The sequence below is a fragment of the Podarcis erhardii genome (assembly GCF_964252035.2).
Source record: "Podarcis erhardii genome assembly, chromosome: 14".
In the NCBI taxonomy this organism is placed as follows: domain Eukaryota; kingdom Metazoa; phylum Chordata; class Lepidosauria; order Squamata; family Lacertidae; genus Podarcis; species Podarcis erhardii.
Window position 1 is genome coordinate 41434761 of NC_138503.1, and position 26649 is coordinate 41461409.

The following is a 26649-nucleotide window of genomic DNA, read 5'->3' on the forward strand; positions in this document are numbered from 1 at the left end:
CATAGTATCATCTCTCCGTAAGCTTTGTCCAAACAAATCAGGATGGCTGCTTGATAAACTGGTCATCTGGAGCAGCGCAGTAAATCCAGATCTCCCTGGCGCACACCCCTGCCTTAGGCAAGTACTGTATCTTTCCTTCCATCAACGCATGGTCTGCAACAGGAGAGCAATTGTGCTAATCTGCCTTAAAAGGCTCTTGTAAAGATGACGATGGCTGCCATTATTTGGAATTGCATTTATTCTTCTGTGCCGTGCTTTTTTTTCTTGTAGATTGGTGACCCAAAGGAGTATTTTTTAATTTTTTTAGCACTAACGTCATTGCAAGGTTTAATTCTTCCGCCATGAAAACTTTACTGAAGTCACAGATTCTCAGGTCGTTCTGGATACTTCGACTGCATCACCGATGGTTCCACAGGCACAACAGGTTCCTCGGCTCTCCCATTTTCGCTCAGTACGAAGCTCAAAGCCAAGGAGAGCAGCAGCTACCTGAGTATTTTAACTTTGCAAGTGACGTTTTGGATAAATGGTCACAGATCGAGAAGGTAGAATTTACTTTCCTTCTACAGATGAAGTGGCTCCTTCTAAATTAATATCTGATTGTGTCCTTTTTTGAAAAGCAGCTAACGTGTGTGTGTGTGTTTCTAGAAATATATATACACACACATATGATGCTTTGTTGCCAACTTACTTCTAAAATACAAGCACCTCCAAACTATGAGAGATCTGTGGTAGCGTTTCAAGCACATACAACAAAATTTAGGTTTGCACAATTAAAGTGGATTAAAACGCTTTATCATCCCAGCACAATAAATCCACTTTTAAAAAGAATTGAACCTTTTACGGTTAAGAAAATTACGGAGGAATGCATTAAAAAGTGAGGAGTGAGCAAATGATTAATGGGCAGATGTATAAACACCCCACAGACAAATCAGGTATAATGCTCTTTGGTGTACAAACCCACCCCCCACCAGATTGCAGTAGACGTTGAGTAAAGACCAGATACAATCTAATCTCCACATAAGCTTTATGCAATCAAATAAGGATGAAGGCGGCAGCTAGACTGCTGACTGGGAGTGGCCACCGAGACCATATAACACCAGTCCTGAAAGATCTTCATTGGCTCCCAGTACGTTTCTGAGCACAATTCAAAGTGTTGGTGCTGACCTTTAAAGCCCTAAACAGCCTTGGTCCTGTATACCCGAAGGAGCATCTCCACCTCCATCATCCAGCCTGGACACTGAGGTCCAGCTCCAAGGGCCTTCTGGTGGTTCCCTCGCTGCAAGAAGTGAGGTTACAGGGAACTAGGCAGAGGGCCTTCTTGGTAGTGGCGCCTGCCCTGTGGAACGCCCTCCCAGCAGATGTCAAGGCAATAAACTACTATTTTACTTTTAAAAGACACCTGAAGGGAAGTTTTTAATGTCTGAAGCTGTATTGTTTTTGATATTTGGTTGGACGCCGCCCAGAGTGGCTGGGGAGACCCAGTCAGATGGGCGGGGTATAAATAATAAATTATTACAGTGGTGCCTCGCAAGACGAAATTAATCCGTTCCGTGAGGCTCTTCGTATAGCAGTTTTTTCATCTTGCAAAGCAAGCCCATTGACAGCTTAGCGGATTAGCGCTATTAGCGGTTTAGCGGCTTTTAGCGTTCAGCTGTTAAGCGGCTTATCAGCGGAACAGCTGATAAGCGGCTTAGGGGCTTAGGAAAAGGGGGGGAAAGGGGGGGGAAACCCGCAGGAACTCGCAAGAAGAAAAAACCCGCAGGAACTTGCAAAGCAAGCCCATAGGGAAATTCGTTTTGCGAAGCGCCTCCAAAACGGAAAACCCTTTCGTCTAGCGGGTTTTCCGTCTTGCGAGGCGTTCGTCTTGCGGGGCACCACTGTATTGTTATATTATGATAACAGACTGCCTGGAGGAGCCCAGTAATAAGTTTCATCCACACACCCTCCAAGCCTGATCTGGAATTGACGTGGTCATCACATACCCCTCAACTGTCCCGCTTGAATCAGGACATCCCATTTTTTGGGGGGGGGGCTTTGCTTGCGCATGAGGACACGGCCCTCTTAAACACACAAGAGCATGGTACCTAAAAACACGATAAGTCACAGTGCCCAGAAACACACTTTTCAAATAAACACGGCCAGCCCTCAGGCTGAAAAAAGGACCCCCGCCCCTGCTAAATCAGGTCTATAAACAAAAAAAACCCTTTTCCTTTTCTTTTAACACATCTGCATTTATTTTGCAGGAAGGAAAAAGACCTTCTAACCCAGCACTATGGTGGATAAATGGAAGAGGGGGTGAAGTAAGGTGGAGCTTTGAGGAGTTGGGAGTCCTGTCCAGGAAAGTGGCCAATATACTCTCCAACCAATGTGGGCTATGCAAAGGAGACAGAGTTTTGGTTATCCTGCCCCGAATCCCGGAATGGTGGCTGGTGACCGTGGCTTGCATAAGGACAGGTCAATAAAAATAGCCGAACGTAATACAGAAAGGATGGTGAACCTGTGACTCTTCCGGTGTTGTTAGACTCCAAATCCCATCAGCTTCAGCCAGCATGGCCAATGTTCAGGGAACAAGATGGGACCTGGAGTCTTGCAGCCACAGAACCAGGAGGCCACAAGTTCCCCAACCTTGAAATACAGCCTTTCTTGGAACTGTCTTGAACTACAACTTCCATCATCCCCAGCCAAAACTTCCAATGGTCAAGCATGATGGGAGTTGTAGTGCAAGACATCAGGAAGACATCATGTTGTGGGGGGCGGCTCTTGGTGGCAACCCACAAGTTGGAACAATAAAGCAAGTGTGGGCAATTTCTGGCCCTCCAGATGTTACTAAACTACAACTCCCATCCGCCCTAGCAAGAAGGGTCAATGGTGAGGCATGACTGGAATTGTAGTTTAGTAACATCTGGTGGCCAATGGTTCCCCCACACCTGTCATAAAATGGTGGTCAGGAGACTCCATGCCATGGGCCAGATTAGACCCACCAGGCAGAGGCATGGAAAGGTCAGGTGGTACCCGGTGCGGAACATTTCTTGTCACCCCTCCCCCAGACACACACATTGACATATATAATCTTTTTGCCTGCAAAAATGGTTTTATGTTATTTCATATTTTCTTACAAAGGAATGTGGATTCTCAGCCTCTGATAACAAGTAGGCGACTATGGATAGATATTTAAATCTACAGGATGGACTGTGTTTTGGCTTGTGCTATTTTATTTACATTTATTGTTTATTTATTTAATAAAATTTATTTTTAAAAACCTGCAAAACAAAAGACCACAGCAGTAAAATCAAGAAAAATTAACAATCCTGCTTTAAAACATACAAAAGCAAAAATGTTAAGATTAAAATAACTTCAACTTCCTAAGATCTAGGTATGCTTGCCTAAAGAAGAATGCTTTTAGCAGGTGCCCGAAAAGAGTCTAGCAAAGGCACATGCTTTGCTGAAATTTCAGCCTTCACGACATAGGAAAATGGCCAAGTAAACAGCTATTTTCGTGGAGGAGGGTCAAGATATTAACTGGTATGCATGAAATTTCATATGCAGCTATATAATCCCTAGTGTAGTAAGGTAGAACCTTTGGACCAGGCATTTTTTTTAATTTAAAAAAAAAAGTTTTTTATGAACCGCCCAAGTGGGGCAGTAATTGTTCCTTGATAATTTGTCACCCCCTCCATGATGGCACATGGGGTGGCCCTCCCCCTGTCCCCCTTTCCTACACCCCTGCCACCAGGCCTCTCCATTTGGCCCAGAACCATTTGAGTCTCCAAAACTCCTACAGCACAGACCCACCTGTCCTTAAAAAGAACATTGCTCTTCTTGTAGGAATCATCCTTATGCCTGGAATATCCCAGTTAACAGCAAAAGACATTCAGCACAGACTTCAGGCATCGAAGGCCAAGTGTATCATCACCACAGACGCTTTGGCCCCTGCAGTAGATTCCATTGCAGGCAGCTGCAACTTCCTGCAAACCAAGCTGGTGGTATCTGAAGGCCCGAGGGATGGGTGGCTGAATTTCAAAGAACTCTGCAAGTGAGTATCCCTCATTGTGCTTCACCCAACAACACAGGGGTGGAGAACCTTCGGGGCCAGGGGACCAAATGCAGCCCTCCAAGCCTCTCAGGTTAGCCCTTGAGACTTTCCTCAGGCCATAGCCATTTTCCAGGCATACATTCTCTCAGTGCTTTTTTCCCCTAGGAAAAAAAAAAGGTGCTGGTATTCACCATGAAGTTGTTACAGTAAGTGCCACACTTTTTAACAGCAAAAAAGAGGTGCCAGTGCTGCATACCCTTGAGTAAAGGTAAAGGGACCCCTGACCATTAGGTCCAGTCGTGGCCAACTCTGGGGTTGTGGTGCTCATCTCGCTTTATTGGCCAAGGGAGCCGGCGTACAGCTTCCGGGTCATGTGGCCAGCATGACTAAGCCACTTCTGGCGAACCAGAGCAGCGCACGGAAACGCTGTTTACCTTCCCGCCGGAGCGGTACCTATTTATCTACTTGCATTTTGTCGTGCTTTCAGACTGCTAAGTTGGCAGGCGCTGGGACTGAGCAACGGGAGCTCATGGGGATTTGAACCGCCAATCTTCTGATCAGCAGGTCCTAGGCTCTGTGGTTTAACCCACAGTGCCACCCGCGTCCCAATACCCTTGAGTACCCCCTGAAAACAACAGCATGGCTTTCTCTCCTCAGACCACCCCCTCCCAGGCCCTGCTTTGCAGCCTCCTTGGGTGCTTGTGCCTGGCTGGAATGCGTCCCTGAGCAATGTAAAGGCTTCTTGCATAGATAGAGGCTAAATTTGGGTGTGTGATCGTGGGTAGAAAGTGGCCTCTTGCATTTGTGATTGGAATTACTTTAACTATTGTGGCTTTCTGTGCTACACAGAGAGGCTCCTGACAGCCATGCTTGCGTGAGAACAAAGATCCATGATCCAATGGTTATTTACTTCACCAGTGGAACGACGGGGGCTCCAAAGATGGCTGAGCATTCCCAAGGGAGTCTTGGCTTTCGGCCCATCGCCCACAAAAGGTATCAAATAGAGCCGAAGCAAACATATACTGAGAAAAGGTCTTGAGGTTTTCTATATCTCCTCACCAAAGCAGGTTACTTTGCAACATTTTCTCCATATATTCTCCACCATTTTGTGAGGCAATTTCCATTTCCCATCAGCCCCCACTCTACAACTCCCCAGAAATGCATTATGAGGGATACAAAATGGCGGCCAGGCTGCCAACACAGTTGCTGCTGCTGCTGCCAACATTAATACTGAGACCCACCCCTGAGAAACTCATGAAGAACTTATCTCCCACTCACCCTCAGCCAATCTTCCCTCAATTTCTCTTGGCACAAGTTCAGGGTCCAGCATCACAGAGTCAGGCAAGGCAAGGCAGGGCAAAGTCCAGTTTTCAGAAAGACAGAGAAGGGTCAAGCAAGGCAAGGTGAAGTCCAGCTTATGGTGAAGCAAGCCAACTTGGTAAGTTAAAGCGCAGCAAAGTAAGATAGGGATTTGGGAATGCAGAACAGCCTTGTGGATGCACAGCCTTGTGGATTTGGGAATGCAGAACAGCCTTGTGGAGCACTGAAGGCAGAGACGCATTCATGCAATTCATGTCTCAGACTGCACACCTAAATGTGAATGCATCAAAACACCAGGCACAATTACTGGGCGGTACCTGATCAGCATTAATCTAAGGGGAGGGGGCTCCTTAGGGTTTCCAAAATGGGGGCAGAGACCCTAGTAGATCAGGGTTGCAAACTCTGAAGGGTACAAATGTATTTAATAAATAAATTTAAAATAATAATAATAATAATAATACCAAACGGTACAATGCCAACCGCTGAGCATAATCTTCGAGGCCCTTGTTCCATGCTTGAATTGCTTGTTGCCATTGTCTTTCCTCTGTTATATCAGATACTGGCTGGATTTGACCCCTGCTGACATTATGTGGTCCACTGCAGATACAGGATGGGTGGTGGCTTCTCTGGGGTCTGTTTTCGAACCATGGGCTTTGGGTTCCTGCGTCTTCATACACAGCCTGCAGCAAATAGAATCAACAATTATCCTGAATGTAAGATTCTTGCTCCGGTCTCTTCAAACATTCTACCTGATTTTTCTCTATAATGGCAGCTAGTCAGTGGCTGGGATTACATTAGAAGAGGAGGAGAAGTAATGAGACTGATTGTTTTTTAACATTATTTTTGACTAATTGCTATTGTCTCTGAGCCTGTGGAATAGGTTGGGATTCATGCCCACTTAAGGTTAATCAGACCACAATTGTTCTTGTTTTACTTAGGAATGGAGGAGAATGTTTGTCCTGGGGGATTAGGGATAAATTCAGTTTGCATTTCAAGATAAACCTACCTAATTCACACTTTCTGAAACAATACAGGAGCCAAAACATGAGAGCCTTCTTCAAATATCTGAAGGACTGTCACATGGAAGATGGGGCAAGCTTATTTTCTGCCACATGCAGCCCTCTCAGTCTGGCCTTTGGGGTTCTCCCCAAACTACAACCCTTACTAGCCTTGCCTTGTACTCTCCTTGGGTGTTTTGGTCCGGATAGACTGTGCCCTTGACATAGCTGTCAACCGTCCCTTATTTGGCGGGAAAGTCCCTTATCCCAGCGCTGTGTCCCACTGCTGTCCCTTATTGATGATGTCCCTTAAATTTCCTGGGTTTCAAAGGAAGCAGCTCCTCTCCCTCCCTGCCTGCCGGCCAGGGAGGACGGATGCTCCAACTGTGTTGCTTGTCTGCGTTGCTCACCCAATAAGGAGTCTAAGAATGACTGGGGGGTGGAGCTTGCATGCCTTGCGCCGATCAAATCGGCTGCATTGCCTGGGGACTCGCTTTTGCTCAGCGCTTCCCAGCAGAGAGGTGACGGTGGTTTTCCTTGCTGCATCCCCTTTGCCGGGTTGCTGTGCTGTGGGAACCACCACTTGAGGCTTTGTTTGGCTGCTGGCTGGGCTTTCTGCCTTTGGCTCGGAGGGGCTCAGAAGTTGAACATAACTGTGCCTGGAAAATCCCTTATTTTGGCTGCTGATCCCTTATTTTCGAAGCTGCTGGTCCCTTATTTTCAAATCTGTAAGTGTAGAACTAAGCCCTCTGTTCAAGGGTAAAATTAACACTGGTTGCCCGCCCACTTTCCCCTCAGGCTCCACTCACCATGGGCATATGGCCCTCAAAAGGTGGCCAAAAAGAGAGTGTGACCCTCAGCCTGAAAAAAAGTTCCCCACCCCCCTAGTTTAGCATTACTATGCATCAGCCAATTTGTGAGAGAAACCAAGACAGTTAATATAAAACTCAGTTGATCAAGACATTGGGTTAGATCAGATTGTGTTGTTCTTGCACAACCTTTGCCTTTTTTATGTGCTAGACTCTGTCCCGGTTTCCCATCACCACCATCCTGGGTCCTCCAACCTTGTTCCGCATGTTGGCACAGAGCGATCTCACCAGGTACCTTGAAGAACTCCTTTCAAAATACAATGGTTTCAAAATGGATTTGCTGCATGTGTCCAGGCTCTGATGTCAGTGATGTTATTGAAGCTCTAGTTTGAAATACAAACCCTAGCATCTTGCACTGCTTGTTTCCAATACCAAACGTTACATTCCAAGAATTGCAATTGCAATTTGAGAGGAAGAGAAGAACTTCTACTTCTACTTCTGGTATCTGGAGTGGTAGCAGCAGGAAGGGGTGTGGTTCTTGCTCTTTCCCTTTGGTGGTGCCTTGGGCACTAGGGAGCCTGGGAAATGTGTTTTTCCCAAGGCACCCAATAGCTTCAGTTTCAACCTCCCAGACACTTGTGCCCCTGCCATAACAGCATTCAGGGTGCCAGAGGGAGGGAGGAAGAGGGAGGAAAATCTCACGGCCTGGCACTACCATGGTCACAACTGCCTTTGCTAAGTCAGGTGAATGACAAACGGGAAGTGCAAAGGTTGATTGATGTGGTTTGGAAGGCTTACACGGATTGGATAAGGTCTCAGTTGTGTTCCTAATGATGTCATCAGGAGCAAAACAGGATTCCAAATGAAGAGTACATCTGTAAACATACTCATGGCTCAGGATAGAGACACACAACTATATTTAGATACTGATGTAGTGATCCTTTTATCCGGTGGCCTGAAGGTGTGTTGAGACCACATTTCACCATAGTCTTAAATACCATCAAAGCAGTATCTGGGACATCGGGAAGCGTGGGAAATGTGCTTTTCCTAGGGTGCCCAATAACTTCTGTACAACATGTTTTGGGTACTCAGAAAGGGCTCTCTAGAATGTGCCTATCTAGGCCTGCCCGCTAGATGCCAATGCTTGCACCAGCCACACTCCTGGACAACACATATGTTGGGATATATGGGGGTGGGGTGAGCCAGGTGTGCTCTAGAGATACCCCCTTCACCCACAGCCACCAAATGACTGAATAGAGTTCATGTTCTTTCCCCATGGAGTGTAACTCCCAACAACCTGCCAGGCCTTGTTGATGACCCCCTCCTTGAACTGTGTGTTTCTAAGACGCTGCATAAAATGTCCTTGGGGGTCTCTTATTTTGTTCACCCACATTCAGTTATAAGTTCATGAGTCTGCAGTACTGCTTAAGTGGAGGGGAACCTCTGAATCCTGAAGTGATGGAGCAGTGGAAGAGCATGACAGGACTGCACATCTATGATCTCTATGGACAGACGGAAACAGTAGGTGCTCCTGTGTATTCTGATGCTTTCAATGATCTTTTAAGATGGAGATAGGGGACCTCAAACACATGGGCCAAGGTGGACGCCAAGCTTCGCTATCTGGCCCTCAGAATTCTCCTCATGCCACATCCCTCCCCAGCCACACTCCCCAGGTCATGACCTTCACTGACCCCCTGCTTTGCACTCCCATTTAGTGTATTCATTAGGTAAATAAACAGTTGTCATTGAACTCACATAAAATGCTTCTTCCTTGCCTAAAAGGAGGATTGTGGGTATTATGAGTATCTGTCAGCTTCCCCCACTCCTGCACCTTCAGCTCATGTTCTGGGCCAAGCTGATTGTCTTTAAGCATCATCAGTTTGCTTCCCGAGAAATGGGCAAAAAAGAGTAGTGAGGTCTTTTGGGTTCAGGCCCAACTTCTGCACCTACCCTGTTTCCCCGAAAGTAAGACATCCCCCGAAAATAAGACCTACTTCCAGTTTTGCCTCTCGCTGTAATATAAGGCACCCCCCCCAAAAAAAAATATGACCTCCCCGATAATAAGACCTCCCCTGAACATAAGGCCTCCCCGGAATATAAGGCCCCCAAAGCTACCGTAAGGCGTCCAACTCCTCTGGACCATAGCAGCGGGCGCTGCCATGCAGCTCACTGATTGGCCACAGTACAACCAGAGCTGTTCAGAGAGTGCCAGGTCTCTTTAAATCAGAGAGCCCATGCCGCCGCCAGGACAAGCTGCCGCCTGCTGCTTGCTCTGCCCTGACGGAGTCCGGCTGACTCAGAATTAGACAATAAATGTGTACCATATTCTTCTTCATGGAAAAATAAGACCCAGCACATCTTTGGGAGCAAAAATTAATATAAGACACTGTTTTATTTTTGGGAAAACAGGGTAGCTCAAACAAAGGCAGTGACATCCCCTGCTATTTATTGAAACCTAGGGCAGATCTACACTCATGATTTATAACGTTAAGGAAGTGTTAAGGAACAGTTATCATAACATATTTGGACATACTACGTTTTGCTTGTGAAGTTAATAATGCGTTATTAAAATGAGACACCATAGGGCGCTGCAGAGCAACCAGGAACCGGGCAATAGGGAAACTGCTTTTTATGAAGGAAACAAGGTAAGGAACGTTTTTATTTTAGCAGTATGCCCTGTGACGTTTTAGAACAATATATCTAATAGTTTAGTGTAGACCTGGCCCTAGTCAAACGTTGTAAAGCTACAGAAACTTGGGAACGTGCCATTTGAAATCCTTGCGAGTCACTTCAGTGTAAACGTGCAGAAGATCAAGATGCAAAGATATCAAAAGCTGTTGGGGAAATGCCATAGAGTCCCTTTCGAAACAATATAACAATCTTCTTTTAAACAGGGTGCGATTTGTGCGGTTAAAAAAGGGATGAAAATTAAACCTGGTTCAATGGGAAAGGCATGTGCACCATATCAAGTCGAGGTGAGTGGTTCCTATTTTTCTAGCTCCTATCCATTTTTAAATGACAGCTAGTGAAGGCTGGTCCATTAGGGGAAATGGGGCACTGCACTACCAATGTCAGTCCGCCTTCAGCCAACACCCTCCCCCCGCAGCTGCCTATCTGCCTACTTACAACCAGTCTCAGAGTGGCCCCAACTGCCAGCTTCCCCCTTCCTCCTTAGTCTCAGTGTTGTCCTTGTAAAACTCAACAGGGAAGAATATGGAGACAAAACTAGAATTAGTTCACTTTGCCAGTCATTTGGTTCTACCTGCTGCTGGCCTCCTTGCTTTCTGCCACACTAATCCCAATGGGCACCAGCCGAAACCACAGAGTACAGCTGTTGTGACACACCAAAATGGAGGATACTTGATGCTGTGGTCTAAACCACTGAGCCTCTTGGGCTTGCCGATCAGAAGGTTGGCAGTTCGAATCCTCGCGACGGAGTGAGCTCCCGTTGCTCTGTCCCAGCTTCTGCCAACCTAACAGTTCAAAAGCATGCCCGTGCAAGTAGATAAATAGGTACCACTGTGGCGGGAAGGTAAATGGCATTTCCATGCACCCTGGCTTCCATCACGGTGTTCCGTTGCACCAGAAGCGGTTTAGTCCTGCTGGCCACATGACCCGGAAAGCTGTCAGTGGACAAACACCAGATCCTTCGGCTTGAAAGTGAGATGAGTGCCGCAACCCCATAGTTGCCTTTGATTGAGCTTAGCCGTCCGGGGGTCCTTTACCTTTACTTTTCTCTTTTTCTAGATCATAGATGAAGAAGCAAATGTTCTGCCACCTGGGAAAGAAGGAGAAATAGGCATCAGAGTGAAGCCCCAAAGGCCCCTTGGTTTCTTCTCTCGCTATGTAGTAAGAAGCCTTCTGGAGAACTTCATTGATTTTTGTGTGCCATATGAAGGGACACCATAATTAGAAAGGCTGGGTGAATCCACAGAGCTTTGTTCCCCTTGGTTCAACTCAGGTTTATTCTGCATTTTCATCACTACCGCCCCAGAATGGGGGGGGGGGGGAGTTCTCAAGCAAAATTGGGAAGGAGTTGCAGATTTGTGTCTTTATTTACATATAAAATAATATTCATATACCATCCATCCAAATAAAATATCAAAACAGTGGACGGCATGCTTTGTATATGTCCGTCTAATACAGAATAAAGGGAATACAAAAGAAATATTAAAGTGACTGGCTCATCTTGAGGAAATTTTAACAAATGCATAGGCCTATTGGCATCAAAAGATCCTCAACAGCAATTAGCAGTAGGAGAGAAATTAGATTCAGTTTTCATTTGAAGCTGAATTTGTCAAATATGCCCTTTCCAATATATATATGTCTCTCTCTGTGTGAACAGATCTGTCCTTCAAAATTTGTACCCCTCTGAATTTCGTTTGCATTCTTTAGTTATTTATTTTTAAATTTGCATACCACCCTTCCTCTGTAGATCTCAGAGTGGCTTACAGCATAAAAATGCAAGACAAAACCACAAAATACATAATAAAAACAAGAACAAAGCAAAACAATGACCCCTCTCCCTCCAAGCCCCTCCTACAAGCATATTAAAAAGGATATAGGATATTAGTAATGCTATTTTTCTAGATAAAGAGGTACCGGAACTCACCATGAACCTTGTTCTTTTAGAATGGCAATGATGCCCACCTGAGAGGTGCCGGAACTGAGTTCCAGTGAGTTCCAGCTGGAAAAATAGCCCCAAATGTTAGTTGGCCACAAGACTGGCTGGAGATATGCTATGCAGTTTGCCAACCAACCAATATTACATAAATGCATATATATTAAATGTGCATGAAAACAAACATATTGATGAAACACATAAAAAGGTATTGTGTTTGGCTTAACCACCATTCATCTTCTCATTGAACTCTGGGAACTGTAGTTCTGTGAGGGGAATAAGGAATAGGGACCTCCTAACCATCTGTCAGCACCCTTAACAAACCAGAGTTCTCAGTCAGTGTAGAGACAGTACTGAGCCAAATGGACCAATGTTCTGATTCCAGGTGAGGCAGCTTCTGATGCTCCTATAACTCTGCAGTCCTGGGGCAAAATGTCCTTGTGGTTAATTCTCCCTTTCTGAACTGTTTTCATTAGGATAACCCAGAGAAAACAGCTGCAACAGAACGAGGGGATTTTTACCTTACTGGGGACAGAGGACTGATGGATAAAGATGGATACTTTTGGTTTATCGGGAGATCTGACGATGTCATCAATTCTTCAGGGTTGGTTTGTTCTCTTCCTTTCCTAATTCTGTAGCTCTTTGAAGCCGGATGCTTCAGGATCCCCAAACCATCTTGCATTGGCACGAACATGATTCTAATCAGCCAGTGCTCTGTAACAGCTGGATGTTGGATGAAGATCCGGGAGACCTTCAACCAATCACAGGCTTGCAGGCTGATCTACTTCACAGGGTTGTTGTGAAGCTAACATGTGGAGGGGTGAATGATACTTTGAGCCCCTCAGAGGAGAGTTAAAGGAGATGTTATGATTATCTAGAGTAGTAGCAGTTGTGATTCAGTTCCCAAGGTTCCCTGTCTGTGATTTATTGTTTTCTGCAACATATTGCTACTATTCAACTGTTAGCAGTAGGCTTCTTTATACGTAAGATGCATGTGTTTTCACCCCAAGTTCCAACAAACGCAAATAATCTACTCATCCTTCTCATCTGCAAAATAGACATTATTCAGGTTAAGAGACATTTCCGTGCGGGGCATCTTTCCTCCTACAATTTCATTGTTGCTTTGTTGTTGTTATTATTATTATTATGTCAATTTCTTAGGTATCGCATTGGACCATTTGAAATAGAAAGCGCCCTTCTGGAACATCCAGCGGTAGCAGAAGCCGCAGCTGTCAGCAGCCCAGACCCGCTCAGAGGAGAGGTAACAATTGCAAAAACAGCATCTGTCCAGCAGGGCTGGGTAACCTGTGGCTCTCCAGGTTTCACTGGACTGCAACTCCCTTAATCCCAGGCTATTGGTCCTGCTGCCTGGGGCTAAGAAAGCTAGTATGCTGCAGTGGTTAGAGTTGTGTAGTGCTCAGACTAAATCCTGGGGTACCAGGGTTCAGACCTGCCACACAGCCATGAAGCTCACCGGGTGCCCTTGGGCCTGTCACTGCTGCTCAGTCTAACACAGGGCTGATCAATAAATGTTTTGTTTATAAAACAAGTATGTTTCCAAGCACAATTCAAAGCACTGGTGCTGATCTTTAAAGCCCCAGTCTGCCTTGACCCTGTAGACCTGAAGGAGCATCTCCACCCCCATCGTCCAGCCCGGCAGTGGCGTAGCGTGGGGGGTGCAGGGGGGGCCGGCCGCACCGGGCGCAACATCTGGGGGTTAGGGTTAGGGGGCGCAAATCCACGCGTTAGGGGGCGCAAATCCACGGGTTAGGGGGTGCAAATTACTTGCCTTGCCCCGGGTGCTGACAACCCACGCTACGTCACTGCAGCCCGGACACTGAGGTCCAGCTCCAAGGGCCTTCTGGTGCTTCCCTCACTGCAGGTAGTGAAGCTACAGGGAACCAGGCACAGGGTCTTCTCGGTAGTGGCACCCACCCTGTGGAATGCCCTCCCACCTGATGCTAAGGAAATAAGTAACTATATGACTTTTAGAAGACATCTGAAGGCAGCCCTGGACAGGGAAGCTTTTAGTGGTTGATGTTTTATTGTGTTTTTTTATATTTTGTTGGAAGCTGCCCAGAGTGGCTGGGGCAACCCAGTCAGATGGGTGACATAATGTTGTTGTTGTTGTTGTTGTTGTTGTTGTTGTTGTTGTTACTGTATTATTATTATTAGGGACATGGGTGACACTGTGGTCTAAACCACTGAGCCCAGAGCTTGCCGATTGGAAGGTTGGCGGTTCAAATCCCCATGACGGGGTGAGCTCCCGTTGCTTGGTCTCAGCTTCTGCCAACCTAGCAGTTTGAAAGCACAACAAAGTGAAAATAGATAAATATGTACTGCTCCAGCCCGAAGGTAAACAGAGTTTCTGTGTACTGCTCTGGTTTCACGAGAAGCAGTTTAGCCATGCTGGCCACATGACCCGGAAAAACTGTCTGCTGACAAACGTCGTCTCCCTCAGCCAGTAAAGCGAGATGAGCCCCGCAACCCCAGAGTAGTTCGCGACTGGACTTAACTGTCAGGGGTCCTTTACCTTTTAAAAAAATTATTATTATTATTATTATTATTATTATTATTATTATTATTATTATGTGCAAGAGCCCTTTCTGGAACAGGCCAATAGTCCACCTAATCCCACATCCTGTTATCCCAATGCCACCTGTGGGATACTCACATGCAGGACATCCAGAATATGTGAGGAGGGGAGGCTTTAGAGGGGTTTGTGCAGGGTGTGTGGCAGCGGTGTTGGTGACTAGAGTGAGCAGGGGCACAGCTCCGTGTGTGTGTGTGTGAGAGAGAGAGAGAGAGGGGGGGGGAGAGGGAGAGAGAGAGAGAGAGAGTTTGTCTTTGCTTATATGCCAACTCTGCCTTTTAGGTGGTGAAGGCATTTGTGGTCCTGTCCCCAGCCTACACACTCCAAAACAAGGAAAAATTAACACTCCAGTTGCAGGAGCATGTCAAGAAAGTTACTGCTCCATACAAATATCCAAGGAAGGCAAGTATTACCAGGAAATATAGAGATGTTTAGAGACAGTGGTGCTGGAGACAGCAGTGTTGTAAGCTCAGGAATAACATCTCCCCCCCCAAAAAAAAATAGAGATATGAAAGGTCACTAGTCATATTTTCTATACCATAATGATGCCTCTGATCTTTCAAGAAATGAAGGCACACCAGTTACTTTGGAATCTAATCAACTAGTAATTATCATTAGTCTTTGATTTGACTTCTAATTTTCCTCCTGATTACTATGTTCCCCAATCTTGTTAACCAGTTCTTAATTACTGGGATTTGAAAGGCTCCTCCTTTCATACTTTCAAACTTATTTTCCCAACAGCAAAATGTCTGTGTCTGAGGTCATAACCTCACCAAACATTTAAAACACTTTTATGCCACTAACAATCTTGGCTTCCCCCCAAAAATATTGGGAAGTATAGTTCATTAAGGGTTCTGAGCTGCAATGTCCAGAGTGGTGTAACAGTCAATCCCTTTTCCCAGGAACTCTGGGAATTTATCTCTGTGAGAGAAATAGGGATGTCCTAACATCTCCCAGAACCCTTAACAGACTACAGCTCCCAATAATCTTTAGGGAGGATAGCCCTTAATGTTAAAGTGGTATAATAGTGCCTTAAATGTACATGACTTGATAAAGAATGCTGTGTTATTAAATACATCGTAATAAGAACATCTCTAGTTGGGACACTCACTGTCACTAATAACAGATACCCATTCGCCTAATCTGGCTGCTGAATTCCACACCCTCCTTGAAAAACTCAGAGAAGTGACCCATATTCACCATTCATGAACAAGTCCATAAATGTTGGAGGCTAACTGAATTCAGCCTGTTTGCAACACTCATCGACTGATAGATGCCCTGATCTCAGACCCCATGCCTCTTCAGACAGATTGCTCAGAAATAACAGCCCCCACCTGCAATCCGAAGCAGCACATTTTACCTAGACCAGGTGCAGGGAACCTTTGGTCCTCCAGTTGTTGCTGAACTACAACTCCCTTCATCCTTCTGTCTGTAAAGGCCAGCCCACATAGACTGTCATTATTCGGGCAGACACTCCAACTGCACTATGCTAAACAGCCGCAGCTGTTGTATAGGAAGTCACTCTATGGGTTGATTTGCCATTCTTCCTTTCTTCTTGTTGTTCTTGTTTTGCTAGATGGAGTTTGTCAAGGAGCTGCCGAAGACAGTCACGGGGAAAATCAGACGGAACGAGTTAAGGAACAAAGAATGGGGGCGAGTTTGACACAATGGGGGAGGTTGCACAACTACCGAGTTTTCTTGAACGCTGTGGACGTTATTCAAGGCTTGTTGATATTGGGATGACCTAACTCTTGGCTGGACTTTGAGTGTCCAGATTAGAGACTGTGGGGATGATAAACAATGAAGGAAGGGAAAGTAGACTGTACCATTACTATGAAGAGATATCCATGGACTTTAAATATCCCTTGTTATGTGCCACCCACTCTTCCACGTGGTGACAAGTCTGAGACAGCAACACGAGATTTAAGTGGATGGGAGAGACCTCAGGTGATTTTGAAATATTCGCTTCATTTACAAATTTTCAAGAAGAGCACTGTGGAAGCAAATGGACATCTCCTGCAAGCAGCACAACTCCTAATCCTGCACCAGAATCCTGAATAGCAGCTGCATCCCAAGAATGCTTCCATTTAAGTCAGCTCCAACTTTATATTTGGTGGGGGGGGGGCATATCTCTTTCCCATTCTCTTTGACTCTAGGCTCTTCCGGCCTGCCACTATTTTTGATGGGGATTCAGCCACATTCCAGCAAATTCAGATTGTGCAATTAAAGTAAGAACAATTTTATTTGTGCGTTCAATGGGCATTACAAAACATAGGAATAGTACATATGTCTACAATCACAAATCAGCAGCAGTTAAAGTTGATTCGGCACTCTTGTGTAACAAACTCACTTCTCATCCACAACCAGACTTCTTATGGCAAGTGATGAGAATATGTGGGATAATGACACAAAGCTCTATTTCTCCTTCACATCTGCAGGTGAGGCGGCAGATGTGCTGGACTGGGGTCTGGCCTTTGTAATGGACTGGATGAGAGCCAATAAACTGAAGCTCAATCCAGATAAGACAGAGGCACTGTTAGTAGGTGGTTCCTTAGACCAGATGGAGACTGTTTGCTCCTGGGGGTTTACACACCTTCTAAAGGAGCAGGTACATAACTTGGGGGTGTTCCTGGATCCATTGCTGTAGTTTTGGGCCCAAGTGGCTTCAGTGGTGAGGAGTGCCTTCTGTCAGCTTTGGTTAGTGGCCCAGCTACACCCTTATTTGTGCAGGGATTACCTAACTGATGTGGCCTATGCTCTGGTAACCTCTAGGTTAGACTACTGCAATGTGTTATACATGGGGCTGCCTCTGAAGATGGTTTGGAAACTTCAGATGGTGCAAAATTTAATGGCCGGGTTGCTCATGGGTGCAAGATGACTGGCCCAACTGCACTGGCTGCTAATTCATTTCTGGGCCCGATTCAAAGCGCTGGTGCTGACCTCTAAAGCCTTGCACGTCTCAGGACCTCATTACCTTAAGGACCTCCTCTCCTCATACAAACAGACCCGGGCCCTGTGGTTGTCATGCAAGGCCCTTCTCTGGGTGTCCCCTTCCCTGGTGGTGTGCCGAGGATGACATCATCACATGTCTTTAGGTGCCAGGTGAAAACATTCCCATTTTACCTGGGACTTCAGCAATTAAACAATCTATGGCCTTTTAAAAGTGGACGGGTGGATATTATGACCCCCCTGATTGTTTTATTGTTTTTTATGTTATGTAAATTATGTTTTTAATGTTGTACTGGGATCTTTGGTTAAAGGGTGGTATATAAATTGAATAATCAATCAATCAATCAATCAATCAATCAATCAATGATTGCTTGCCACGCACAAATCAGAAGGAAAGCTCAATAAATAGCCAACATTGCCTAACAAACTTTGTGCAAATAAAGGTGACCTTGAACTCTGATAATGGCTCTTTGTTGTTTGGGTGGAAAGCCGTCTGCGGCTGTGTACAGAAACTAGCCTACTGTACAAAGGTAAAATCTATATTCATTGTTCCAGTCACTTTTGCCTATGGCCCTGCCCACTATTGGCATGCCCTTCATAAGGTTTGCCTTATGAAGAGAAGGTGGCCTTCAGTCGAGAGTGAAAGCTGAATAAAGTCATGTCACGGAGTGGCTGGATGCAGAGGAGGGGTGGGAGGCACCAGCTGAGGAACCCCAAGAAAACCCCCTGGGGAAGAAAGCTCAGTACCAGGAGACTGGTGAGAGGATGGTGATGAGTGGCCAGAGGGAGCCGACCAGGAGGAGGAGGCGTCAGAAGCTAGAGAGGTAACAGGGTTTAGTGAGCAGGAAGAGGCTGTGGCAGAGAGCAGCCCAGAATCAGTGGCAGAAGAGGAGGCTGGTGAGAAGGAGGAGCCAAGAGGCAGAGATGAGTCAGGCTGCTGAAGAAGCCAGGGAGTCTCCCTTTCCTGCTGTGACCACCTCTTCTCCCCCGTGGACTCCTAGAACACAAAGAGGAATGAAGAGGGCAGAGTGAAGAGAGATAAGATGAAGGAGCCTTAGGCATTCTGACATCAATACCAGGGAAGATTCTGGAGCAGATCATTAAGCAAACAGTCTGTGAGCACATAGAAAGGAATGCTGTGATCACCAATAGTCAGCATGGATTTCTGAAAAATAAGTCATGTCAGATTAACCTGATCTCATTTTTTGACAGAATTACAACCCTGGTAGATCATAGAATCATAGAATCATAGAGTTGGAAGAGACCACAAGGGCCAACCCCCTGCCAAGCAGGAAACACCATCAGAGCACTCCTGACATAGGGTTGTCAAGCCTCTGCTTAAAGACCTCCAAAGAAGGAGACTCCACCACACTCCTTGGCAGCAAATTCCACTGTCAAACAGCTCTTACTGTCAGGAAGTTCTTCCTAATGTTTAGGTGGAATCTTCTTTCTTGTAGTTTGGAACCATTGCTCCGTGTCCGCTTCTCTGGAGCAGCAGAAAACAACCTTTCTCCCTCCTCTATGTGACATCCTTTTATATAGTTGAACATGGCTATCATATCACCCCTTAACCTCCTCTTCTCCAGGCTAATCATGCCCAGCTCCCTTAGCCATTCCTCATAAGGCATCGTTTCCAGGCCTTTGACCATTTTGGTTGCCCTCCTCTGGACACGTTCCAGTCAGTGTCCTTCTTGAACTGTGGTGCCCAGAACTGGACACAGTACTCCAGGTGAGGTCTGACCAGAGCAGAATACAGTGGCACTATTACTTCCCTTGATCTAGATGCTATACTCCTATTGATGCAGCCCAGAATTGCATTGGCTTTTTTAGCTGCCGTGTCACACTGTTGGCTCATGTCAAGTTTGTGGTCAACCAAGACTCCTAGATCCCTTTCACATGTACTGCTCTCAAGCCAGGTGTCACCCATCTTGTATTTGTGCCTTTAGTCCTCACAACTGGGGCCTCATTAGGACAAGACCTACTAGGAAGAGTTGCTGTGACCACTAGGCCTGTGCTGTTTTGGATTCTTTGAAGAAAGAGTTAACTTCATTGGCACCAGGGTTTTTATTGCTGGCATGCTCCAGTCTCCAGCTGCTAGCAAATAACAGCAGCAATTGCAGAAGTTCCTAGGTCCAATCCCTAGCATCTCCAGGTAGGGCTGGGAGAGACTCTCTGCCTGGATTTCTGGAGAGCTACTGCCATCCTAAAAAGCAGAGACATCACCTTGCCAACAAAGGCCCGTATAGTTAAAGCTATGGTTTTCCCAGTAGTGATGTATGGAAGTGAGAGCTGGACCATCAAGAAGGCTGATCGCCAAAGAATTGATGCTTTTCAATTATGGTGCTGGAGGAGACTCTTGAGAGTCCCATGGACTGCAAGAAGATCAAACCTATCCATTCTGAAGGAAATCAGCCCTGAGGGACAGATCCTGAAGCTGAGGCTCCAATACTTTGGCCACCTCATGAGAAGAGAAGACTCCCTGGAAAAGACCCAGATGTTGGGAAAGATGGAGGGCACAAGGAGAAGGGGACAACAGAGGACGAGATGGTTGGATAGTGTTCTCGAAGCTACAAAAATGAGTCTGACCAAACTGCGGGAGGCAGTGGAAGACAGGAGTGCCTGGCGTGCTCTGGTCCATGGGGTCACGAAGAGTCGGACACGACTAAATGACTAAACAACAACAATAACACTGCCTATCAGTGTAGGTAGTACTGAGCTGGATGGAGCAATGGTCTGCTGTCCCTATGATGTTAACAGCCCTCTGAGTGGTGCCATCTGTGCAGAAGGGTTGCCAAATGCAGAAGAGCTGTCTTTACCAGATTTTGAGGTAACAAAAATGGTAATAAATGGACTCTTCTCAATGGGGTGGGGATAGGTTCCTGTACACCATTTGAAGTAATACACAGAACTGTCTAAAGAGGGGTGGGGCCCATAAGACCACCAAGTTTGCATTCATACCATACATTTAAAGTGCTATGGTAGCACTTTAATAAGCCATGGCTTTCCCCCACAGAATTCTAGGAGCTTTAGCTTTTTAAGGGTATGGAGAGTAGTTAAGCAAAGCAAAGGGACCCCTGACCGTTAGGTCCAGTCGTGGCCGACTTTGGGGTTGCGGCACTCATCTCGCTTTATTGGCCGAGGGAGCCAGCATACAGCTTCCAGGTCATGTGGCCAGCATGACTAAGCCGCTTCTGGCGAACCAGAGCAGTGTAGGCCCCTATTCACATCCAAGAGCTACAATTCCCATAGTTCCCCATGAAGAGGGATTGATCATTAAACCACTCAGGGAACTGTAGTTCTGGGAGGGGAATCAGGGCCTCCTAAGAACTCTTGCTCCTCGAATTCTTTGGAGGAAGCCATGACTGTTTAAAGTAGACCCTAGTGCTTTGAATGTCTGATGTGAATGAAGCCTAAGTCCAGATGGTGGACCGTCTGCCAACAAAAGGAAAAGCTGAAAACTGTGCTGGTGCCACTTCTAATGGTGAGCACAACCCTGAGAAAATGGTGGAGAATTTTCATCCCCCCGGAGAAATTCTATGGCGTCTCCCCATCACAATTTCTCTGCCAGCAAATAAGGTGAGGAACTTCAAGAGCCCATTTGCATGCAGCTTTAAATTTATCTACAAACGAACCTGAACTTTAGATACAAGGCTCTTCCGAACCTTAACACTGAGGTCAACAGGAAACTGACAAGTTCAAATCACGACAAGGTGGCCCCTGAGTTCAAAGGAGAATTGATTAACTTGGACGAGGCTCTGTTCTGCAGACCTCTGCAAGTTTGGTATTACAAATGGATGACCAAGTAAAACTAGCAGATCAAAAGTGAGGCACATTGAGCAATCCCATGCCACTGGATGATCCTGTCCAACTTCCTGGCTACATTTAGGTATGTCCACCACTAGTTCCATTCAGTTCATGGTTTGAGTCTTACCCTCCAGAACAGGAGAAAACTTAATCCATCTTCCATGTGACAACCTTTTAGATAATGGAAGATGGCTATCATATATCCTTTCAGCCTCCTCTTTTCCAGGCTAATCACCAACTCCCTCAACTGTTACTCCCAACGCTTGCTTTCCAGACCCTTGATCAACTTGGTTGCCCTCCTCTGTGTTAGGATATTTCCATTCCACCTTAAATGTTCAGGCATGATTGTTGTGTGTCACATGCCTGTTTACTCCCAGCACTGTTCTCTCTGGGAACTTCCGTTTTGTATATAGCTCTTGTTCCGGCTTTTTTCCTGGCAAGCACTCATGTTTTTCCTTTGTTCTGATCTACGTTGAATAAAGCTGTAAATATGCTCTCCTGTCTGAATCTTCCGTTGTGGAGACTGCTGAAAAGGGTGTGCACAAGTCTTGGAACATCTCTGAGGCTCGTGTTGCTAATTGACTGATGCTGTTCCATGGGAGACCGGTGATTGTCCAGAGATGACTGGGGGGGGGGGCTGCATTATGGCTCCGTCTCCCTGGCAGCATCCCAACACTCTGCACACATCCAGCTTGTCAATATCCTTCTTAAATTGTGGTGCCCAGAACTGGGACACAGGACTCCAGGTGTGGTCTGACCAAGGCAGAATAGAGCCGGACTATTATTATATGAAATCTAAACAGAACCCCAAGCCAATAATCTGGCTGTTGCATTTTGGACCAATTTAAGTTTTTGAGTTGTTTTCAATGGCTGCCTCATGCATAGTACATTGCAACAACCCAATCTGGAAGGTACCAGAGCATGTAAATAATGTCACAATAGCCTTCATTTCAGTTCACATTTTTTTGTTTTGGGAAGGGTGAATTTGGTAATTAACTTTCAAATACAAACTGAGCTGAACCACTTCTTCATTACTAAAGAAAATAGTACAAAATGTTGAAAAGCTCTGTGACCTCCTTCAAAAGGAAACCAAACCAGAACCCCAGAACTGATCACCACTTGATTCACCACTTGAAGAACTAGGGCAAGCCCAGCAAGATCTTGAATGAAACAGGAGAGGCCACCGTTTCTACCTTTCAGAGTCAAGGAAAGAGTACCGCCATCTCTGGATTTGCTAAACCTCTCTACTCTATTTTCCCTTATCCAACCTGCATTCCCCGAATGACTTTTGGAGAGGAAAAAAAGGGCATATCTTACATTTCAGCATAAATTAATTTGGAGGAAAGAACAGGGGCCTTTTTGCAAATACGTGGCAATCTAGTCAAACATTAACTTTTGACTTACATCAGACTATTCAAGTGAAAGGTTCTCCAATGTCAACCGATGGATCTCTGATGAAAGTTAATGTTAATGTACTGCTTGCTGTTTAATTCAGTTCTCAAAAACCCTGGTGAATTTCCTTTTGGAGTGCTCTCTGCTATTCCAGTGTGTGGGTTGTGGTAAGTTGTCTGCATGTTTATACAGAGATTCTAGTTTCTGAGTTGTATAAGCTCCTCTGGGTATGTGTCTAACAATGAAACTATGCTGTTAAAACAATCAGATCTTACATAAAGCATGTAGGTACCAACGGCCAACTAAATATAGTCACAAAAGCAGTCAGTTTGAAATGAGCTGTAACTAATATACATAGTTACATATACTAATATACATAGATATTTTCCAGTTGTTTCAAGAAAGCATTAGCCACAGCTCAACTAACTAGGAGTGCTTTCAGACTCTTTTTGGGTAGGATTCAGTCATATAACTGCAGATTCAGGATGTGCCATTGATGTTGATTTTGTGCTCTTGCACACCAAACCCAGTTTCCAAAGCCACCGCAAAACTGGATTTAAAAAAATAAAAATAAAATAAAAATGCAATAAAGGAATGTGATGGGGAAATGCACTGAGGGGTGTTGAATAACAGTTGCTTGGCATAACATCAGACAATATAAGCAAGTCAGGATGAGTGCTCAGTAAACAACCCCGTCTGCAATCCAATCACTATTGATACTTAATAGACAATGTAGAACCATCCTGTATTTCAGCTAGATTATATTTATTTAGAGACTCTTGTTACATGTTACATTCCCATGTTGTTTTTGAAGAATGGTGCTTAGGAAGGAGCTAGAAGCTGCCTGTTTGTACAATGTCAGGATGGTCCAGTCAGTGGTGCTCTTAAGAAGTGGTTTATACATAAGAATGTAAAATGTTGTCAGGGGGTGGATCTACACACTGGGGGGGGGGCGTGTTATTTATAAGTCAGAAATTAAATCCGCTATGGGAAATTGCTTATAATTTTATTTGCTCTCTGGCGCCATCTGGTGTTGCATGTTTATAACACATTCAAAAGGCTGATTCCAGGTTCTGTAGTTTGCATGGCTGCCAATAGGAGGCCCCACCAACTGCAGCATGAGGAAGAGCGGTGCAGCCCAGCAAGCTGTTTAACAGAGCAAGTGGGGGGGGGGCCTTGAAGCACCTGCCCCACTCCATTAAACGTGTCCACAGCAAGGTTTAGCAACCCACTGGGTGAAGTGCCTTCACACACACACTCACAAATACTACCAGCTTTTGAATTTCACTGCTTGCCCTTTTCACATTTTGTGTGAACAATAATATCATTTGTAGGTATAGCTGGATCTGCAATCCTATATTCACTTACCTGGAAGTAAGTCCTATTTAAGGACGCGGGTGGTGCTGTGGGTTAAATCACAGAGCCTAGGACTTGCCAATCAGAAGGTTGCCAGTTCGAATCCCCGCGACAGGGTGAGCTCCCGTTGCTCGGTCCCTGCTCCTGCCAACCTAGCAGTTCAAAAGCATGTCAAAGTGCAAGCAGATAAATAGGTACCGCTCTGGTGGGAAGGTAAACGGCGTTTCCATGCACTGCTCTGGTTCACCAGAAGCGGCTTAGTCATGCTGGCCACATGACCTGGAAGCTGTATGCCGGCTCCGTCAGCCAGTAAAGCAAGATGAGCGCCGCAACCCCAGAGTTGGCCACGACTGGACCTAATGGTCAGGGGTCCCTTTACCTTTCAGTCCTATTTAACTCAGTGTGGATTACTTCTCGGTAGACATGCCTTCTCTGAAGATGTTTTATTACCAAGATGGCAAGGTCTAACTTCTCAAATCAAGCCTTCCTCTGGACTCTCTCTCTTTTTTAAAAAAACTTGTATTTGTACATGCTCTTTTCTTATAATTTCTAACTAAACAAAAATAAACCAAAGTAAAAAATCCAATAAACTAAATTCTAGTAAATTAAATTATATGAAAACAGACTTTGGGTCATTTCCCAATGTAAGTTAAATTTACAACATTGAATGTACTTATACATCTTACCTTACTCTTACTATAGTTTCTAGTACTTTCTTATAACATATCGTACCGTTTTTCCTTGCTTGGTAGTATTTAATTTCCCTGGATTCTCAATGGATCCATGCCTGCCTCTTCCCCAGAATTCTGCTCACAATTAAATGAAAATTTGAGGAAAGTAGATGAAATTATTATATCTCCTGAGCCTCTCAGTAGAAGCAACACAAACATGTGATTTGATGGTGATCGGGGGGGGGGGGGAGAGAGAAAATTGATTTTTCAAAAGCCTCCAGAAAACAGTGATGAAATCTCTTTAGTTTTCAGTAATTTGAAAACCAGGCAAGGATATTATACAGGCACTGCTTGCCTGTCCTTAAACTCCCTCTCTGAAATATATATAATTTCACGTATCAAGTGTTTCCCTTCAGTTATGCTTATTCGTCAGGGACATCAGCATTAAATTAGGACTTTTCAGTGGGGCATGTGGAATTCCTCCTCATATTTATTTATTAAATATATATGCAACCTTTCTCCTGGTGCAGAACCTAAGGCAGCTTGTTGTTTAGTTGTTTAGTTTTGTCCGACTCTTCGTGACCGCATGAACCAGAGCACGCCAGGCACTCCTGTCTTCCACTGTCTCCCGCAGTTTGGTCAAACTCATGCTGGTAGCTTCAAGAACACTATCCAACCATCTCATCCTCTGTCCTCCCCTTCTCCTTGTGCCCTCCATCTTTCCCAACATCAGGGTCTTTTCCAGGGAGTCTTCTCTCCTCATGAGGTGGCCAAAGTATTGGAGCCTCAGCTTCAGGATCTGTCCTTCCAGTGAGCACTCAGGGCTGATTTCCTTCAGAATGGAGAGGTTTGATCTTCTTGCAATCCATGAGACTCTCAAGAGTCTCCTCCAGCACCATAATTCAAAAGCATCAATTCTTTGGCGATCAGCCTTCTTGATGGTCCAGCTCTCACTTCCATACATCACTACTGGGAAAACCATGGCTTTCACTATACGGACCTTTGTTGGCAAGGTGATGTCTCTGCTTACAGCATCAATTAAAACAGATGAAGCTTCAAAGTATAAATATTAAAACCAATTAAATAGGTAAACTTTGTTTTAAAAAGCACTGGAAACACTGAAAACCATTCAAATTCTTGCACACACTCAAAAGAACATCACCCACCTCAGAAGAACCCATCAATTTGTGGTCAATGGCCAGTTGGAACAAAGAAATCTTTGGCTGGCAGTAAAAAGAAAGTCCAGAGGGGGCCAGCCTAGTCTCATGGAAGAGAGTTCCACAATCTGGGAGCAACCACCAAGAAGGCCCTCTTACTTTCTCGCCCAATGTGCTACAAAAGTGGCAGAACCGAGAGAAATGCCTACAGAAAGCATTCTTTTTTAAAGGGACCAAATGTGTACTAAATGTGTCCTTTAGAGAAAAGTGCGCCCAAATATACATATAAATGCGTAACTATTGAGAAAGTCGGGTATGTTGACCTGGAAAAGAGGAGACTTAAATTATAATATTAATAATAATTTTTTATTTATACCCCGCCCTTCCCGGTTCAGAAAACCAGGCTCAGGGTGGCAAACAACAAATTTAAAACATTTAATTGATGCAACCAAAAACAGCATAAAATACAGTATAAAACGTGAATAAAAATAAATTCAGAATTCAAAAATCAATTTAGGGGGGAAATCCATCCAATAAACATTAGATGATCACCAGGGCTAGCTGGCTAAATCAGTTCTATTTGGGCCAGTGAGGAGACCAGGGGAGAATTAGCTGTGGGATCCCATATGTTATATACTGAGGTTCTCAACCTGGGCCAGCAGGGGGATACTGTAGATAGTTTTCACTCAGGTCCACATATGCAAATAAGGAATTGAAACTGACGTTCACTGATTGGATAGTTACAGAAAGTTGTTACTGTTGCCTTGTAGTTGAGCTCTATATAAGCAGGTTGGCTGAGCCCTTCAGCCCAGTTCTGTTCTGGCCTGTGAATAAACAAGAGCTGTTTGAAGAATCGCTGTGTCGTCTGATATGTTCACCCACAACTTAACACCAGAGTGGGTAATCTTCATAAAAAGGGAAGGGGGAGGGAAGGAAGGGGAATAAA

At 45.2% G+C, this 26649-nt stretch overlaps 2 protein-coding genes and 1 long non-coding RNA gene across 4 annotated transcripts in view; 2 read left to right on the top strand and 1 right to left on the bottom strand.

Moving 5' to 3' along the window:
• On the top strand, positions 1-17517 carry LOC309329352 (acyl-coenzyme A synthetase ACSM4, mitochondrial-like). The gene is made up of 13 exons (XM_081840171.1): positions 1-542; positions 2244-2454; positions 3826-4033; positions 4883-5026; positions 5910-6066; positions 7372-7451; positions 8558-8681; positions 10055-10135; positions 10908-11009; positions 12258-12385; positions 12943-13042; positions 14657-14776; positions 15951-17517. Exons 1-13 carry the CDS (start codon positions 342-344, stop codon positions 16035-16037), a joined length of 1743 nt encoding a protein of 580 aa, XP_081696297.1. The 5' UTR covers positions 1-341; the 3' UTR covers positions 16038-17517.
• LOC309329407 lies at positions 10456-24708 on the bottom strand. Of its 2 annotated transcripts, none has more exons than XR_014151136.1 (3): positions 24562-24708; positions 11773-11847; positions 10456-10938 (listed from the first exon to the last, which is right to left on the bottom strand). It is a non-coding gene; the product is annotated as an uncharacterized lncRNA (long non-coding RNA). The 2 variants fall into 2 exon arrangements; XR_014151137.1 differs by lacking the exon at positions 24562-24708 and adding an exon at positions 23888-24022.
• Positions 22537-26649, top strand: part of LOC309329163 (acyl-coenzyme A synthetase ACSM3, mitochondrial-like) — a 23782-nt gene continuing 19669 nt past the window's right edge. Inside the window, exon 1 of the mRNA XM_081839789.1 lies at positions 22537-22686. The gene's annotated coding sequence lies outside the window, so the exon portion shown is untranslated. The remainder of the gene's footprint in view (positions 22687-26649) is intronic.